The following is a 15,541-nucleotide window of genomic DNA, read 5'->3' as shown; positions in this document are numbered from 1 at the left end:
TCTGGATCCTCCCCGAGAGAAGGGCAAGGCCACGTTAAAAGATCGCTGTTCCGAGCAGCCGAGGTTAGAGGCTTGAGTCTGAGACATAGAGCGTATCATGTTGAAGATGAGCCGGTGGCAGCGACAGAGCCAAAATCAGAGCCGGAACCTGAGGAGAGAGGCGAGTACTGATCCCCATCTACCCTTTACCCTCCCATCCTCGCGAACACCAGTTGTCCCCTCCAAGATGGGACATCTGCTTTTGAGGATGTGGCCCCACCCCCTCCACAGTGCAGCTAGTGACCGTCCGAGGGCGGGGTGGAGGAAATCCTTTATTCGAGACGACAGTCATCCCACCCGGGCCCGGAGCACGGGCCCAGGTCTGTGCTCATGGGGAACGGGCCCCGGCTGCCCTCGAGAGATTTATTTCTCCGGTTGCTGACCCCACGCCTCCTCCTTAGGCCTGTCGGGTGGGAGGCGGGGCAGCAGGACACACCCCCGCGCCGAGAAGCCTGGGTGATCAAGGCTCAGGCCGCTGCCGCTGCTTTGCCACCAGCGGCACTGCCCCTACTCCACCCCCAATCCCGTCTCAGCCGCAGAGTCTTAGGGCCAGCATGGCCACGTTGGTATCTGGGGCTCCTGGACCCTCCACAGGACAGCCATTTTGCACCCTCGGCAGAGAAACTGACACAAGCCTTTGGGAGGAGGGGAGCCGATGGACAAGAAATGGAGATGGGTCTTCCATTTCCCCCAGAGGTCCCTGGGCCTCCCGCACAAGAGAGCATCCTGGATCTCTTAAGTGTGGGAAGCCATTTGGGGTCTCCCTAGTGTATTGTCCTTCCCCTGGGATTGATCCTTGCCTCTTTCCTTCAGTCCTGTCTCCAGCTAATCTCCGTGTAACCATTGCATCAGGCCAGCCCCCTGTTTGGCCCTGCAGCCCTCTGAACTGGGGCTCCACTGGTGATGAAAGCGAGGTCCCACACACTGGAAGGCAAGGAGGGCTCCCCAGGGAGGACAGCCCTGCAGAGAAACATTCAGAGCGATATTGCATCTACAGTCCCCAGGGATGGGCAACGGCCGCTCTGCCTCTGGGCTTCATCTTCCCTTCCCTATAACAGATTGGGGAGAATTTAGCCATTTATTCCTAATAAATATTTAACCAGCACCTACTATGTGTTATGCAGTTTGGGGCCCAGGATACATCCACGAACAAGAGAGAAAAAAAAAGTCTGCTCTCACAGAGCTTACATTTCATTGGGAACAGGCATACCAGTAAACAAATATATTAAGTGCCATGGAAAAAAACTAAAGCATGGAAGGGTAGAGAATGCCCCAGAGTGGCAGTTACAGTTTTACATTGGGTCACAGATTCACTCACTGAGGTGACATTTAAATGAAAGACCTAAATAAAGAGGCCAGGCGGTAAGCCATTCAGATAGGTGGAAGAGCTTTCCAGGAAAAGGAACAGCAAGAGCAGAAGTCCTAAGGTGGGAGCATGCATAGTATCTTTAGGGAACAGGATGCCAGTTGGCTGGACTAGAGCAAGAGCGAGAGAGCCGTCAATGAGAAATGCAGGGCAGGGAAGCAGCAGATTGTGTAGGACCTTCTAAGTCATTTTAAGGACTTTAGTCATTAATATGCATGAAATTGTAAGTCATTGGAGGGTTGTGAACAGAGGAATGACATGATCTGACTTAAGTTTTAAAAGGTTCACTCTGGCTGCTGTGTTGTGAATAGACTCCGGGAGGAGGGGCAAGGGCAGAAACTGGGAGGCCTTCTGCAGTAATGAGAGATGATAGAGATGATCTAGATTGGAAACAATGGAATTGGTGAGAAGTGTTTAGATTCTGGGTTTCTGAAGAATGAGTTAAGAAATTTTGCTGGTGGTTTGGATTGGATTGTGGGGTGTGAGAGGAGAGGAATCAAGGATGATACCAAGGTTTTTGGCGTAAGTATCTATTGTTGCCATTTACCGAGATGGGGAAGACTTGGAAGGCGAAGATTAGCAGGAGTTGTCTTTGGAGATGTTAAGTCTGAGATGCCTATTAGACACCCAAAATGAGATGGCAAGGAAGCAGTTAGGTAGCAGAGTCGGAGGTCCCAGGAGAGGTCCGGACTGGAAATGAACATCTGGAGGATGTCAGTGTGGGAATGGAATCAGAAGAATGCCATTTGATTTGTTCCCTTCCCTGTAGGCCAGTCCTGACCCTGGCAGGCTTGGGGCCTGCCTCAAATTGAGAGAAAGCTGAGTTGGCCAGGATTTTTCTATTACGTAATCAGGACTACAAATGTCAGCAACTAAAAATAAAGGAAGTCAGGCTTTCCTCTGTCCTTGGAAATGGCCACAGGGACTGTTAACTATCCATACTCTACAAGACAGGAAGGAAGCTGGAGATAAAAGTAAAGGAACCTGCCTCTCCCCCTTCCAAAAATGGCTAACATTTATCTTTGATCCCCACAGTGTTCCAGAAGGAAGTGTATCTTCATACATCATCACACCTGAAAGCAGGTAAGCTTAACCAACCCTTTCCCAAAACCAACTCCTAAGAGATGCTGCTTAGGCTCCCTTACTGGGACCCTAGGAAGTTATGAAAACACCTAGAGAAGATGGGAGAGGAGGGCTGGAATCTGAGCAGGCTTGTGCTGTCAGGCCATGTCCATCCTCCTGGCCTGCCCCTAACAAGGTGACCAAATCACTATTCTTAGAGCATGTCCTAGTTGAGAGCTGGCTCTGCATGAGCATTCAGCCCCAGCAAAGATTACTAGTTTGTCTTACCACACCTCAGTCCCCATCAAGGTTAGACTGACCCAGAGGACTGTTTGCCCCAGCTCCCCCACAGGAGGAGACAGGAGCAAAATAGTCTGTAATTGCCCCTGGAAACTACTAGTGGAGTTCCCTGGGGGGCTGAGGACTTTTACTGGGATTCCCTAAGAACTTGCTTCTTCAAGTGCTGGGCAAAAGCAAGGAAGCAATATCATTATAGACCAAGGGTTGATACATTTTAAAGGGCCAGATAGTAAATATCTTAGACGTTGAGGGCCACAGTCTCTGTCACAACCATTCATCTCTGCTGTTGTGGCATGAAAGCAGCCATAAACAATATGTAAATAAACGGATGTGCCTGTGTTCCAGTAAACCTTTATCTATAAAAACAGACAGTGGGCCAGTTTGCCAACCTGTGATGTGTAAACTGACTCTTCTGTGGTGCTTCTTCCACCCATCCCCCACTATCCTGAGTACTGTCTACCCTCGTGGATTCAACCAACTATGGATCAAAAGGCCTACAATGGTTGTGTCTGTACTGAACGTGTACAGATTTTTTTGGTCATTATTCCCTAAATAATACAGTGTAACAACTATTTACATAGCATTTACATTGTATTAGGTATAAGTAATCTAGAAATGATTCAAAGTATACGGGAGGATGTGTGTAGGTTATATGCCAGTACTACCTCATTTCATATAAGAGACTTGAACATCCTTGGATTTTGTATCCACGGGGAGTCCTGGAACCAATCCCCTACAGATTCTGAGGGGTGGCTGTATGTACTTTTCCAGAGCCTGGGTCAGCCACAGAGATGGCAGCTGAGCCACTGCCTTTCTCCTTCGGGACACTGTCCAGCTGGGAGCTGGAAGCCTGGTATGAGGACCTGCAGGAGGTGCTGTTCTCAGATGAAAATGGGGGTACCTATGTCTCACCCCCTGGAAACGAGGAGGTGAGAATGCTCGGCCTAAAGCTGCAGGGGATGTTGCCCTTCCCTTCTCAACTAATACCTACCCTACCTTTCCTCATTCCCTTGAAGGAAGAATCAAAAACCTTCACCACTCTTGACCCCGCCTCTCTGGCGTGGCTGACCGAGGAACCAGGGCCAGCAGAGGTCACGAGCACCTCCCAGAGCCCTCGCTCTCCAGATTCCAGTCAGAGCTCCCTGGCTCAGGAGGAAGAAGAGGAAGACCAAGTAAGACCTAGGAAACGGAAACAGAGTGGCCAGTCCCCAGCCCGGGCTGGAAAGCAACGCATGAAGGAGAAAGAACAAGAGAATGAAAGGAAAGTGGCGAAGCTAGCTGAAGAGAACGAACGGCTCAAGCAGGAAATCGAGCGCCTGACCAGGGAAGTGGAGGCGACTCGCCGGGCTTTGATTGACCGAATGGTTAATCTGCACCAAGCATGAACAATGGGGACCATCACTTTCCCCTTGGGCCACTGCTCAGGCCACTATCGACCTTTCCCAGAAGTGGCTACTGAACGCCTTCTCATCAGTGCCAATGATGTGACCATTAACCCCATCTATTCAGTCGGGGGAAGGCTTGGGATAGACAACAGTGTGTATATAGAGATTGTACATTTATTTATTACTGTCTATAGCCATTAAAGTGACTTTCTATGCACAAAGTTCTCCCTTTCACTTTTTCTTCTTGCCTTTAGGGGTTTCAAGGGGTTTCCCCTCAGCTAGAGCCAACTGTTTCTTCAGATCCAAGAGTTTAGCCACCTCCGCAGCAACCTGGTTCTTGTCTGCCTTTTGTGCTTTCAGTTCTCGGACGATGTTGCCCTAAGAGAAGAGGGGGTGGGGTAACACAGTGAGGCCAGAGCAGACCTATTTAGCATTCAGCCGTTCCAGTCTCCCACGGGGCTTCGTTCGTACCTGTTTTGTCACTTCATCCATCAGCACTTGTATCTGCTGTGGTCCAGTGGCTGTCACAGTCTCTCCAACTGCTGGCTTGGAGGACACTTTTGCCTGGGAAACAACAACAGAGTGTCACCTGCTACCATAACTCTCCCCCCGACCTCAAGTTTTGTATAACGTCTCGGGGGGGAAGTGATTACCTTCAACTCCAAGGATTCTTCTAGCTGAGATAGGAAAGAAAAACTACAAGTGAGGAAGTAGCAGCGTCAAAAGATAGAAAGAGATGAGTGAGGACTACTTGGGGACACTAAGGAGAGGGCGCCGTGGCTGGGTGAGAACACAGTCCTTAGCTTCCTCACCTGGCCCCCACCAAAGCGCTGCCTCAAACTTTCAATCTGGTCATTTTCCAATTTTTGGAACAAGGGGCTGACCTGTGAGAAAAGAATTCCAGAATCATTCACTGGTTAGGGATAAACTCTACCAGACTATACAGAGGGCCTCTCCCACCCCAATCGCTGACGTTCAGGAACTCTAAATGTCGTAGCAGAAATGCTAAATGTCATGCTGAGCAAATACCTGCTGATTTCAGTAAAGAATCCAGAAAAAGCTCTGCATTCACTATGAAAGCCTAAAATATTAGTGGGGTCACAGATCATTTAAACTATTTAATGATGCAAGGTTGATGCAAAAGCTTAAAGGTGTACGGACTTTATCATCTTGTGTCGAAGAGGAAATGACCAGCTGGTATTCTTCCTGCTCAGTGCCTCTCCCCATTACGGAAACCAGGTGACCATAGTGTTTCCTCAAACATCTACTGTATACCAGTTTTGTGCGCCAGGCACTGGGTTCTGGCATGAAGAGCAATGAAGATAAATGGGCTACAGGTAATGCTGGGCCTGTGAACCAATACCGGAAACAAGCCCAAGTGCAGAGTGGTATCAGTGGGAAAGGGGTTCAGAGAATAGCTGTGAGAGTCCCACGCCCAAAGTAAGTTCTCTGAGTCCTCCCCAAAGGCTGCCTGGCAAAGGGAGGAATTTTAAGAGAGGCTGGCTCTTCCAACTCCGAGACCTACTGTGCCAATCAGGTGTCCTGCTGGTAAGGTACACAGGAAGTTTGTGAGCAGGATACCGCAGGCTGGAGGTGGGAGCTGCAGCTGGGCCTGGATGGTGGCACTAACCGTGGGCATGTAGGGCTGGAGCATGACAGACAGCAAGGCAGCTATATTCACTGCCAAGCCTGTCACTGTCCCTGCCCGCTGCCTGGGGAAGAAGAGATACTAGTCAGGACCTGAAGAGGACACAGCCTACGAGCCACTTTATTCCTGTAGCCAACCCTACCTCCTTACCTACCTATCAGCTTCGCTGCCTTTAATCCGCTTCCAGGGCTCATTCACCTGAATGTATTGGTTGCCATGGCGAGAGATGGTAAGAATACTGCGTAAGGCATCCCGGATCCTAGGAAGTGGGGAGGCAGGCCAAGGTGTAAGGTCCTAGAGGGACAATGATGGGGCTCTCAACATGCAGCAGACCACTGAGATGAGACAGAGGTATAGCTTACTTACCGAACCTTCTCTAGCAACTGGTGATAGTGCTGGAGCTCCAGGGTGACGTGAGCCAGCAAGCGCTGATCATCAGAGGTAAGCACCATCTCGGGCACATAACCTCCAAAAAACTTGGACACAAACATCCCAGCTCTTGATAGGAGTAGGGAAGGAGATGGGAGTGAAAAGAGGAGTTACTGCTCAGTCTCCTAGAACTCTGACCTGATTTTCATAATTCTGCATTCAGAACTGACACCTCCTGGTTCCCTTAAGCTAGAAGGTAAAGCCTAACAAATTATTTATTCTCTCTCCCCTAAGAATATGACTCTGCACATAACAGACATTTTACATATAGATATCCCTTATTTAAAGAAACCTGACAAATAACTGTTCATTTTACTTTTAAGAAGTTAATACTCAGCATGATCAAGTTGAAATACATTATATGTTAGTTGCTATCAAACAAATACTCTAATAGGGACTTTCTGTTAAATGTGTTAATGACCAAATCTGAAAGGGTAGGTAGCCATGGAGGATATTTCTTTAGATCGCAGAACAGCCGAGAGAGGGACCAACAGTGGAATGTGAGCCTAAAGTAACAAAAACTCAGAAGAGTTCAGCAGAAGTCTCCTACCCCTACATTCAAGTAACCCCTTTCTTCTGCCAAACTTTTCAATGGTCTACAAGTGAACTTTTTTGTTAGGAGAGAATACATTCCAATTCCACAAAGAACATTAATAAGAAAGCAATTTGCAAACATTCACTTTGTGACCAACTTTGCTAAAGCACATCTCTACAACTTGCCCCAAGCAAACACAGCCTACTGTGTTCTAGGAGCAGATCCCTATGATAGAAATCCATTTTCCACGTTCTCCTCCCCATCCCTCACAGCCTCCTGCCCATTGACCAGTGCTCTCCACATTCCCATCTCGTGGAGCAGGGTCAGCCCCAGCCCAGCTCATCCACTGACTGACCCCTCACCAAGTCCCACCTGTTGATGAAGTTGCCCAGGTTGTTAAGCAGCTCAGAATTGTTCTTGAGCAACATGTCTGTCCAGGAGAAGGCACTGTCCTGGCCCTCAGGTCGAATGTACAGCAGATAGAAGCGCCAGATGTCCGCAGGGATCCCTGTGTCCTGGGCCATGTCCCCAAACACTCCCACACCCCGGCTCTTAGAGAATTTCCCATCCTCGTAATTCAGGTACTCTGGACAGAGAAGGAGAATGAGAACCATCTGCTCAACTCACACCCTGCCTTCCTCTCCCTCAGCCTCAACCTTTGGGGGGTCCAGGACGGCCTGCACAAGACCTGGAGATCCTTTCTTTTCACTCTGGCCTTTTTTCCCTTTGCTTCTACCCATCACAGAGTTTTAGCTTTGGACTTTTGCTTTCTTCAGGTTCTGGTTTCCTTCTTCTGGGTTGAGTTCTCATGTTCCGATTATTTCCTATTTCATCTAAACTCCTAACTCATGACGTAGCACGTCTCCAGGATCTTCTTCCAAGTGCTGCCTCAGCCCTCATTCCCCAGGAACACCCCCATCTCCAGTCGCCCAGGGTACCTGTAGCAATGAGGTGGCTAACCAAGGTGTAGTTGTCCTCGGCTCCGAGGGCTGAACAAGGAAAGACTAAGCCATGGAAGGGAACATTGTCTTTGGCCATGAACTGATATAGGCTCACCTACAGAATATAGTGGGGAGACAGGGCTGCTGAGATCTTCTTCACAGGCCCAAGAAAGATCAGATACCCAACCCTCACCCACCCCTCACACACCACAGACACACACACCCTCCCCACAGACAGGCTAACCAAGGACTGCTCACTTGCTCTGGGTTTTTCCACCATCTCTCCCACTGGTCTGTGTAGTTGGCTGTGATGGACAGGTAGCCAATAGTGGCATCAAACCAGACATAGAATACCTGGAGGGTGAGGAAGAGGGAGACACGGGAGGATGAAGAAACACTGGGAAAAGTTCACCAACCCAAAGTCTCAGACTGAAACAGGGCATCATCAACGGTCTATTCTGCTAGCTCACGGTGTCAACCCCAAGGCGGAATGAGACATGAGCAAGGCAGAGGGTTTTTACCTTGTCCTCAAAACCTTCTAAGGGTACAGGGGTTCCCCATTTGAGGTCTCGGGTTATGCAGCGTGGCTTGAGGCCATCCCGAAGCCAAGAACGAATGATGAAGCGGGCATTGGGTGTCCAGTCACTGCCAGGCAATGTATTCTCCAACCACTCCTCCAGTCGCTTTTCCAGCTGAGATGGCAGAAGCAGACAGAAGGCTGATTTAGGACAGTCTCCTACATGGTGTGCGTAAGGACAAATATGTACGCCTTTTTGGAGTAGTTCAGCAATACAGAATTAAAATTAAAAGACTCATGACTTTGACACAGCAATTCCACTTCCAGGAATTTTTTCAACCGAAATACTCACACAAGAGTGTACAGACATGTATATAAAGTGCACTGTTCACCACAGCAAAAAACTGCAACTAATTCCCACGGTTCAAAAGAAATATGGTGTATCAATACAACAAAATACTTATAAGGCCATTAAACAGAGTGAGGTAGACCAATATGTACTGACATAGAAAGATCTCCAAGATACCTTATTAATTAAATAAAACAAACTGCAAAACAATAATATATGATATAACCCAATTACTATAAAGACAAATAGTAATACACAGAAAAATATAAGACCAGAAAAAATTCTGAAGGAAAATATATACCAGTGCTTCATTCTCAGATGGGATTATGAGGAACATCCATTTTTATACCATATATTTCTATCTGAAATTTTAAAAAGAACTCATATCACTTTTGTAAGCAGAAAAACAAAGATCTTTGTAAAGGAATGGTTTATGTGATTCTGAAGCCTGACAATCCACTCTATTGGTGAGCTCTGAGCAAACAGGCTCACTCACAGATTGTGGATGGGAATGCAAAATGGAACAACACCTACTGAGGAAAATTTAGCAAGTAACTACAATCCATTTGCCCTTAACACAGCAAATGATCTCTTTTAAGGAATTTACCCTGAAGATACACTTCCAACAATACAAAAATATGTATGCACAAGGTTATTCACTACAACATTATTTGTAACGGCAAAACACTGGAAACCATCTAAATGGTGAACACAGGAAATTGACTAAATAACCTATGGTACCTACACAGAATGGAGTGCTATGCAGCTGTTAAACACACAAATAAGGACGATCTCTATGGACTAAAGAGTGATCTCATGTCGAGTGATTTCCAGAACATACTGTTAAGTGAAAAAGACAAATTGCAAAAGAGTATACATAGTATGCTATATTTTGTATAAGAAGAGGAATAAAAAATATATATATACACATACACACACATGCATACATCTATCTCTTTATACATATATATAAAGCTTATCTTTACGAAAATAAACACACTAAGAATAAATCAGAAAACGAAGCTGATCACCTATAGGAGACAGGAAAACAAGGTGGCAGGGCCAGAAAGGGAATGCCACTTCTCTGAGTATACCTTTTTGTATGGTTTTGATTTTTAGAAGCATACTGATGTTCTACATAGTCAAGCAATAAAATTAACAAAGATGAGGAGAGAAAAGAAAACTAAAAGCAAATGAACCAAACTTACTGACTTATTTTAGTAACATAACAACACTGAAGGGGGGAAGAAACTAGCCTAATCTACAGTTTTGAACATACTGTTTGATTATACACCCTCAGCTGGGGGGAAGGGGCAGGACTGCCAACAAACCCTAGACTCTTTTTAGTAGGTTGTTTTGTAGTGGTCTGAGTGAAGCAATTCTGAAATTATTTTCAGGTGTATTGTAGGACTGAGCAAATGAGTAAATGCTGTTGTTGGGAACCAGGGCACATACTGTGAAAGCAGGAAGATACAAACAGGAAATAAGGGAAAGTGAGGAAGAGCCCTCTGGGGAGGGACTGGGATGGCAGGGGTCAGTGTGAACCTAAGTAAATGCCTCACTCTCTTTGCTTAAAGGGACGAGAAGCAAAGACGGCCCAGGAGCAGTGAGCACACACAGCACCTAAACCTCGCTCTCTAATGTTGTTCCTACGAAAATGAACCAGGGCTTTGTGAGAAATGATTGATTCCAAGGCTCAAACAAGATGAACCTAGAATATCTTGTTAGGCCAGAAAATAAGGAAGAGCTTAAAAAATGGTGGGAGATCTCAAAAATACAGAGAAACAATCCTAAAGAGGCTACCACTGGCCAAATAAGGGACAATTTGAACAGGAAAATAATTTAGGACAGGAATAAATTATAAACCATAGAAAAAATAAGAATCCACAAGTCCACACTGATAATAAATAGATAACTGAATGAACGAAGGAGGAGGGTAAATGTGAATGGAGTGGTAGAGTTGGAGACTCAATGAAAACTGGTTCAGGGAAGAACGATGAAATACATGGATGTGAAATGTAGGAGGAACCTCTCAATGAAGAGCAGGGTATGTGCGTGGTCTTAGACTGTATTCCCACAGACTGCTTATAAGCTGCAAAGGGGAAAATATTACTTATACAGCAGAGAAACTGAGTAACACCTTGACTAAGCAAAATTAACATCACCAACGAGGGGCCATCACATGCCTCTGGAAAGGACACAACGTCATTTATGCAGTTTTCCAACTGAGGATGCATAACCTGAATGTAATCATGAAGAAATGCCCAACAAATCCAAAATGAGGAATACTCTATTTTAAAAAGGGGATCAAGGCCTACATTCTTTTTTTTGTTTTTTTCTGCTTTTCCTCCCCAAATCCCCCCTGGACATAGTTGTATATTTTAGCTGTGGGTCCTTCTAGTTGTGGCATGTGGGATGCTGCCTCAAGATGGCCTAATGAGCAGTGCCATGTCCGTGCCCAGGATCCGAACCAGCAAAACCCTGGGCCACCGAAGCGAAGCACACGAACTTAACCACTCAGCCACGGGGCCGGCCCCAGGGCCTACATTCTTAAAAACTGTTAATGTCATAAAAGATAAAGGCTGAGGAACATTTCAGACTAAAGGAAATTAAAGATATAAAAACTAAATGCAATACAGGATTCTGAGCTAGCTTCTGTACTAAAGGAAAAATAATGCTATAGAGGATATTATTGGGATGAGTGACTAAATTCGAAGATGGATAGTGGGTCAGACAACTATATCATGTTAAATTCCTTGAAGTTGTTAACTGTATTGTGGTTATGCAAGAATATGTCTTTTTTACTAAGAAACAAACACTGAAGTATTTCAGAGTAAAGAGTACATATATATTTATACTAGAGAGAGAGAGAATATTCTGAAGCAAATGGAGCAAAATCTTAACTAGCAAATCTGGGTAATGGGTACATGAAGTTTATCTGGTTAAAGAATATGAGGAATAGTTATTCAAGGAACTAGTTATTATTTATTTCTTAGATTGGCTCTGAGCTAACATCTGTTGCCAATCGTTTTTTTTTTCTTCTTCTCTCCAAAGCCCCCCAGTACATAGCTGTGTATTCTGGTCGTAGGTCCTTCCAGTTCTGCTATGTGGGATGCCACCTCAGCATGGTTTGATCAGCAGTGCTAGGTCCACACCCAGGACCCAAACCAGTGAAACCCTGGGCTGCTGAAGCAGAGCGTATGAACCTAACCACTCAGCCACATGGCCAGCCCCCCCCCAACTATTTATTCTTGCAACTGTTTTTGTGAGCCTGAAATTATTTCCAAACGAAAAGTTTTTAAGAAAAGAAAGGAGGCAAATCTACTACAATGGAAAATTGGTCAAGACATTGAAAAGTAAAAGAAAGAAAGTAGGTTGCAGATGGATGCTATGATCTAATTTGTATTAGGAAAACAAAAAAGATTCTAATACTCTCACATACATAGCATATTTCTGGATAGACAGAGAGAGAAATGAGCAGTATACTATAAATACCTCTGGCAAGTAGGCCTGGCACTCAGTGGGTCGGGGCCTCTCACTCTGTGCCCTTTAACCCGTTACATCTTTTTACAACGTATAATTTTTAAGTGGAAATTAAAAATACTTGAGAGTGATCTGGTACAGATGTGTGGCCGAGGCGGCAGAAGATGCCGTGCAGACTAGGTGGAGGGAAGGCCCACTTACCTTAGGCAGGTCCAGGAACAGGTGCTGAGAGGACTTCACCACAGGGCACGACCGGCAGACTTTACACTGAGGCTTCTGTGAAGGGAAATCCAAGAGAAGGGGTACCTGAGGTGGGCAGTCAGGACGAGGACTGCAGGCCAGAGGGAGCTTCCAGGCAAGGGGTGAGCTCCTCAGCGTGCCATCTGGCTTAACGTCACGCTCGCACCCAGCCAACTCATCAACTACTTGGCCTTCTCTAAACTTAGACTCCAGTTTGCACAGCACAACATCTGTTACTCAGTTTCACTGCTCTGTCCTATCACTGCAAAGAACAGCAAAAGCAGCCTCTGAGCACGGGCTAGGTAGAGAGCACTGCACTGTACGCAACTGTGTGAGGGGAGGAAAGAAGACAGGCTTCCTCTTCTTGACAAAGTAACAATCAAATGAGGGAGTGGCTTGCACAAGAAACAAGAATAGATCTTTACAAAGCAAAATGTCAAGAAATACTTATTTTCATGGTACAAACTGACTATACAAACACTGAAGGGTGATGGCTAAAGGGACAAACAGTTAAATCAATGAAAGTTCCCAAGTGACTTTTGATCTGGGTTAAGGTGAGAAATTCTAACTCTCTCAGGGCCTCTCCTGACGCCACACGCCTACATCCAACGGCCTACCTAACGTCTCTCCTTGGATGTCTGACAGGCATCTCGAACCTAACAAAGCCAAATGGTACCAATGCATTCCACCCGAAAGCCTGTTCTTCATCCAATCTTGCCCAAGTTCCTAGATGGTACTACCCTCTCCCCAAGCTGCTCAAGCCAAAAACGTACAAGTCGTGGTTTCCCTGACTTCCATTCAGCCTGAATTCCAGTCTACCCAATTCTACAGAGTCTGCCTCCAAAACATATCTTTTTTTTTTTAAAGATTTTATTTTTCCTTTTTCTCCCCAAAGTCCCCTGGTACATAGTTGTGTATTTTTAGTTGTGGGTCCTTCTAGTTGTGGCATGTGGGACACTGCCTCAGCATGGCTTGATCAAGAGCGGTGCCATGTCCGCGCCCAGGATCCAAACTGGCAAAACCCTGGCCGCCAAAGTGGAGCACACAAACTTAACCACTCGGCCACAGGGCTGGCCCCCAAAACATATCTTGAATCCTTCTTTTTTCTTCCGTTTCTATTGCATCCAACTTAGTTCAAGCTACTGTCGTCCCATTTCTGGGCAACCATTCTAGCCTCCCAACTGGTCTCCCCACTTTCTGTCTTGCTTCCCTCGCATCCATTTTCCACAGAGCAGCCTGCCACTCAATGCTGGCAATGGCTTACCTGGCCCTGGCAACCTGGTCACTGCCTACTCTCTGACCTCGTCTTGGGCCACCTTCCCTCTCACTATGCAACAGCTGCACCAGCCTTTTCAAGGCCGCCCGTTGAGCTCTTTGCTGCTTCGGGCCTTTGCACTTCTTGGTCCTTCTACTTGGCACACTCGTAACCCTACTCATCGCCTGGCTTACGCCTTCTCATTCTTCACTTAAACTCTCAGCTCAAATGTTACCTCCTCTGAGAGGCCTTCCCTAATCACCTAGCTTAAATCTACCCAAAACTCACTATCACCTCTTCCAGACAACTTATTCTATAATTATACCGCCGTGTTGTTTAGTGCTAGTCTCCTCCCCACACGAGATAAAAGCCTGTCTTGTTCACTGCTACATCCTCAGCACCTGGAACTGTCACTGGCATTTTGTAAGGACTCAAGAAAGGTGTGCAGAATAAACAAATGAGTAAACACGGAGTAGAAGAAGAGATGTTGTTTATGGAAAAGGGAAGGAGCTAAACAAATGCAGGTCAGGTGGACTGAAGCAGGAGCAAGGCAGTGAAGTATAAACTCGACTTGCGTATTTCCTAGCACAGGGCTAGGTACAAAGGCAATGCTCAGTGAGCTGAAGGATGAGCTGCTGAGAAAGAGTCACTGGTGAAAGGTCTTGACTGCTAAACAAAAATCCTGAATGGCACAAGAATAGAGACCGTCTCCTTCCAGGCTCCCATGACACTGTCCTCTCACCTTGAGTTCAGTGGCATTGATGAGCTTGCCACATTTGTCACACTGGTCACCCCGGGCCTCCTCATAGCCACAGAAGGGACACACACCCTCCACAAAGCGGTCTGCCAGGAAGCGGGCACATTGCTCACACCGCAGCTGCTCCACAGTATCTTGCAGCACAAAACCTCGGGAGAACAACCGCTGGAAGATGTCCTGGGTGATTCTGGCCAGGTGAGCAAGGGACAGAGGAGGGACAGGTCAGAGGAAGTCAGAGGAAGTGGTGCATCCCTCCCTCCCGCCACACTCCACCACGGACCCAAACTCCCTCAGTCCAAGTGTGAAGAAATCAGGCAGAAGGCCCCTCAGGGCGAAGGGCATCTAGTTGTCTTTAGGGAGTTTGACTGGATGAGCCCAGGCCCCTCACATATAGTCCCCAGCTACCCATGTAATCTCTTCCCTCAATATTTTGGAATTTGTTTTTTTGAATACAGACTTATCTGTTTTGTATTCTTTATTAACAAACAGCTCCAAAAGGATAGAACTATGCTGTTCTTTAGTATGTCCTAAAAATTAAAATTAAATTAGTCCAAGTGCTAAACCACACAGCACTATCAGCTGGCAGCTTGTTGACTATGTCGTTTTTATAAGGATGATATCAGGCAGAGGAAGAATGAGTACGTTTAATACGAACACACACAGGAGCGGGAGGAAACGTCCTCAGCTTTTGCGGCAGCCAGGGGGAAGGAAGGCAGTAGAGAGAAGGCAGCTACTTCCCATGAGCCTAACTCCTATCTCTTCCCTCCCTTGGCTGCTCCTGCTTCTGCTCACACTGAATCCCTTAATAATCCCTGGGATACATTTCAAAGCAATATTCAGATCCTAAGTGAAGGGGGAGTGCCCAGACAACCACCTTGATTCTTCTGTCTCCAGGATATTCTTGTTGCCCCCAGCCCAGCCTTCACCCTTCATTTCTGCCTCATTAGAGGAAACCTACTTGGTCTGCTGTGGAGTGGTGGTACGGCCAAAAATATCAAAGGAGATATTAAACCAGCGGTAGATGTCAGCATGGATGGCATGGTACTTGTCGCAGATCTCCTGGGGGGTTAGACCCTCCTCCATAGCCTTGGTCTCTGTCGCTGTACCATACTCATCTGTCCCACACAGATAGAGGGTGTTCCACTGGCGGAGCCGGGAGTACCTGGAAGGGAACATGGTGATCACAGGGGGCCCCATCTCAGCCCCTCCTATGCCCCCAGGATCTTTCCAGCCTC

General features: G+C 46.6%; 3 protein-coding genes across 6 annotated transcripts in view; 2 read left to right on the top strand and 1 right to left on the bottom strand.

Annotated features, from left to right (window-relative positions):
- Nucleotides 1-97: 97 nt before the first annotated feature.
- DDIT3 (DNA damage inducible transcript 3) lies at nt 98-4,373 on the top strand. 2 transcript variants are annotated; one of them, XR_011440151.1, is made up of 4 exons: nt 98-160; nt 2,441-2,488; nt 3,539-3,696; nt 3,784-4,373. XR_011440151.1 is itself a non-coding variant. In XM_070271794.1 (3 exons), the coding sequence occupies exons 1-2, from the start codon at nt 98-100 to the stop codon at nt 2,480-2,482; spliced, it is 105 nt and encodes a 34-aa protein (XP_070127895.1). In that variant the 3' UTR covers nt 2,483-2,488; nt 3,784-4,373. The 2 variants fall into 2 exon arrangements, 1 of the variants encoding a protein (XP_070127895.1); XM_070271794.1 differs by lacking the exon at nt 3,539-3,696.
- Nucleotides 3,559-4,373, top strand: LOC138915032 (DNA damage inducible transcript 3). The gene is made up of 2 exons (XM_070271793.1): nt 3,559-3,696; nt 3,784-4,373. The coding sequence occupies exons 1-2, from the start codon at nt 3,559-3,561 to the stop codon at nt 4,150-4,152; spliced, it is 507 nt and encodes a 168-aa protein (XP_070127894.1). The 3' UTR covers nt 4,153-4,373.
- Nucleotides 4,311-15,541, bottom strand: part of MARS1 (methionyl-tRNA synthetase 1) — a 17,637-nt gene continuing 6,406 nt past the window's right edge. For 2 of the 3 annotated variants that reach the window (XM_070271786.1, XM_005611342.4), the window contains 14 exons: nt 15,265-15,468; nt 14,292-14,493; nt 12,256-12,330; nt 8,227-8,397; nt 7,964-8,059; nt 7,703-7,820; nt 7,137-7,350; nt 6,167-6,298; nt 5,955-6,059; nt 5,678-5,864; nt 4,965-5,036; nt 4,806-4,829; nt 4,624-4,716; nt 4,311-4,530 (listed from right to left, as the gene is read on the bottom strand). In XM_070271786.1, coding sequence (XP_070127887.1) covers nt 4,384-4,530; nt 4,624-4,716; nt 4,806-4,829; nt 4,965-5,036; nt 5,678-5,864; nt 5,955-6,059; nt 6,167-6,298; nt 7,137-7,350; nt 7,703-7,820; nt 7,964-8,059; nt 8,227-8,397; nt 12,256-12,330; nt 14,292-14,493; nt 15,265-15,468 — 1,840 coding nt within the window. In that variant the 3' untranslated portion in view covers nt 4,311-4,383. The remainder of the gene's footprint in view (nt 4,531-4,623; nt 4,717-4,805; nt 4,830-4,964; nt 5,037-5,677; nt 5,865-5,954; nt 6,060-6,166; nt 6,299-7,136; nt 7,351-7,702; nt 7,821-7,963; nt 8,060-8,226; nt 8,398-12,255; nt 12,331-14,291; nt 14,494-15,264; nt 15,469-15,541) is intronic. The other variant, XM_070271788.1, reaches the window with a different exon arrangement.

The sequence above is a fragment of the Equus caballus genome, chromosome 6 (genome assembly GCF_041296265.1).
Source record: "Equus caballus isolate H_3958 breed thoroughbred chromosome 6, TB-T2T, whole genome shotgun sequence".
Lineage (NCBI taxonomy): Eukaryota > Metazoa > Chordata > Mammalia > Perissodactyla > Equidae > Equus > Equus caballus.
The sequence above is the reverse complement of the archived record's forward strand: the minus strand, read 5'-3'. Positions and strand labels throughout refer to the sequence as shown.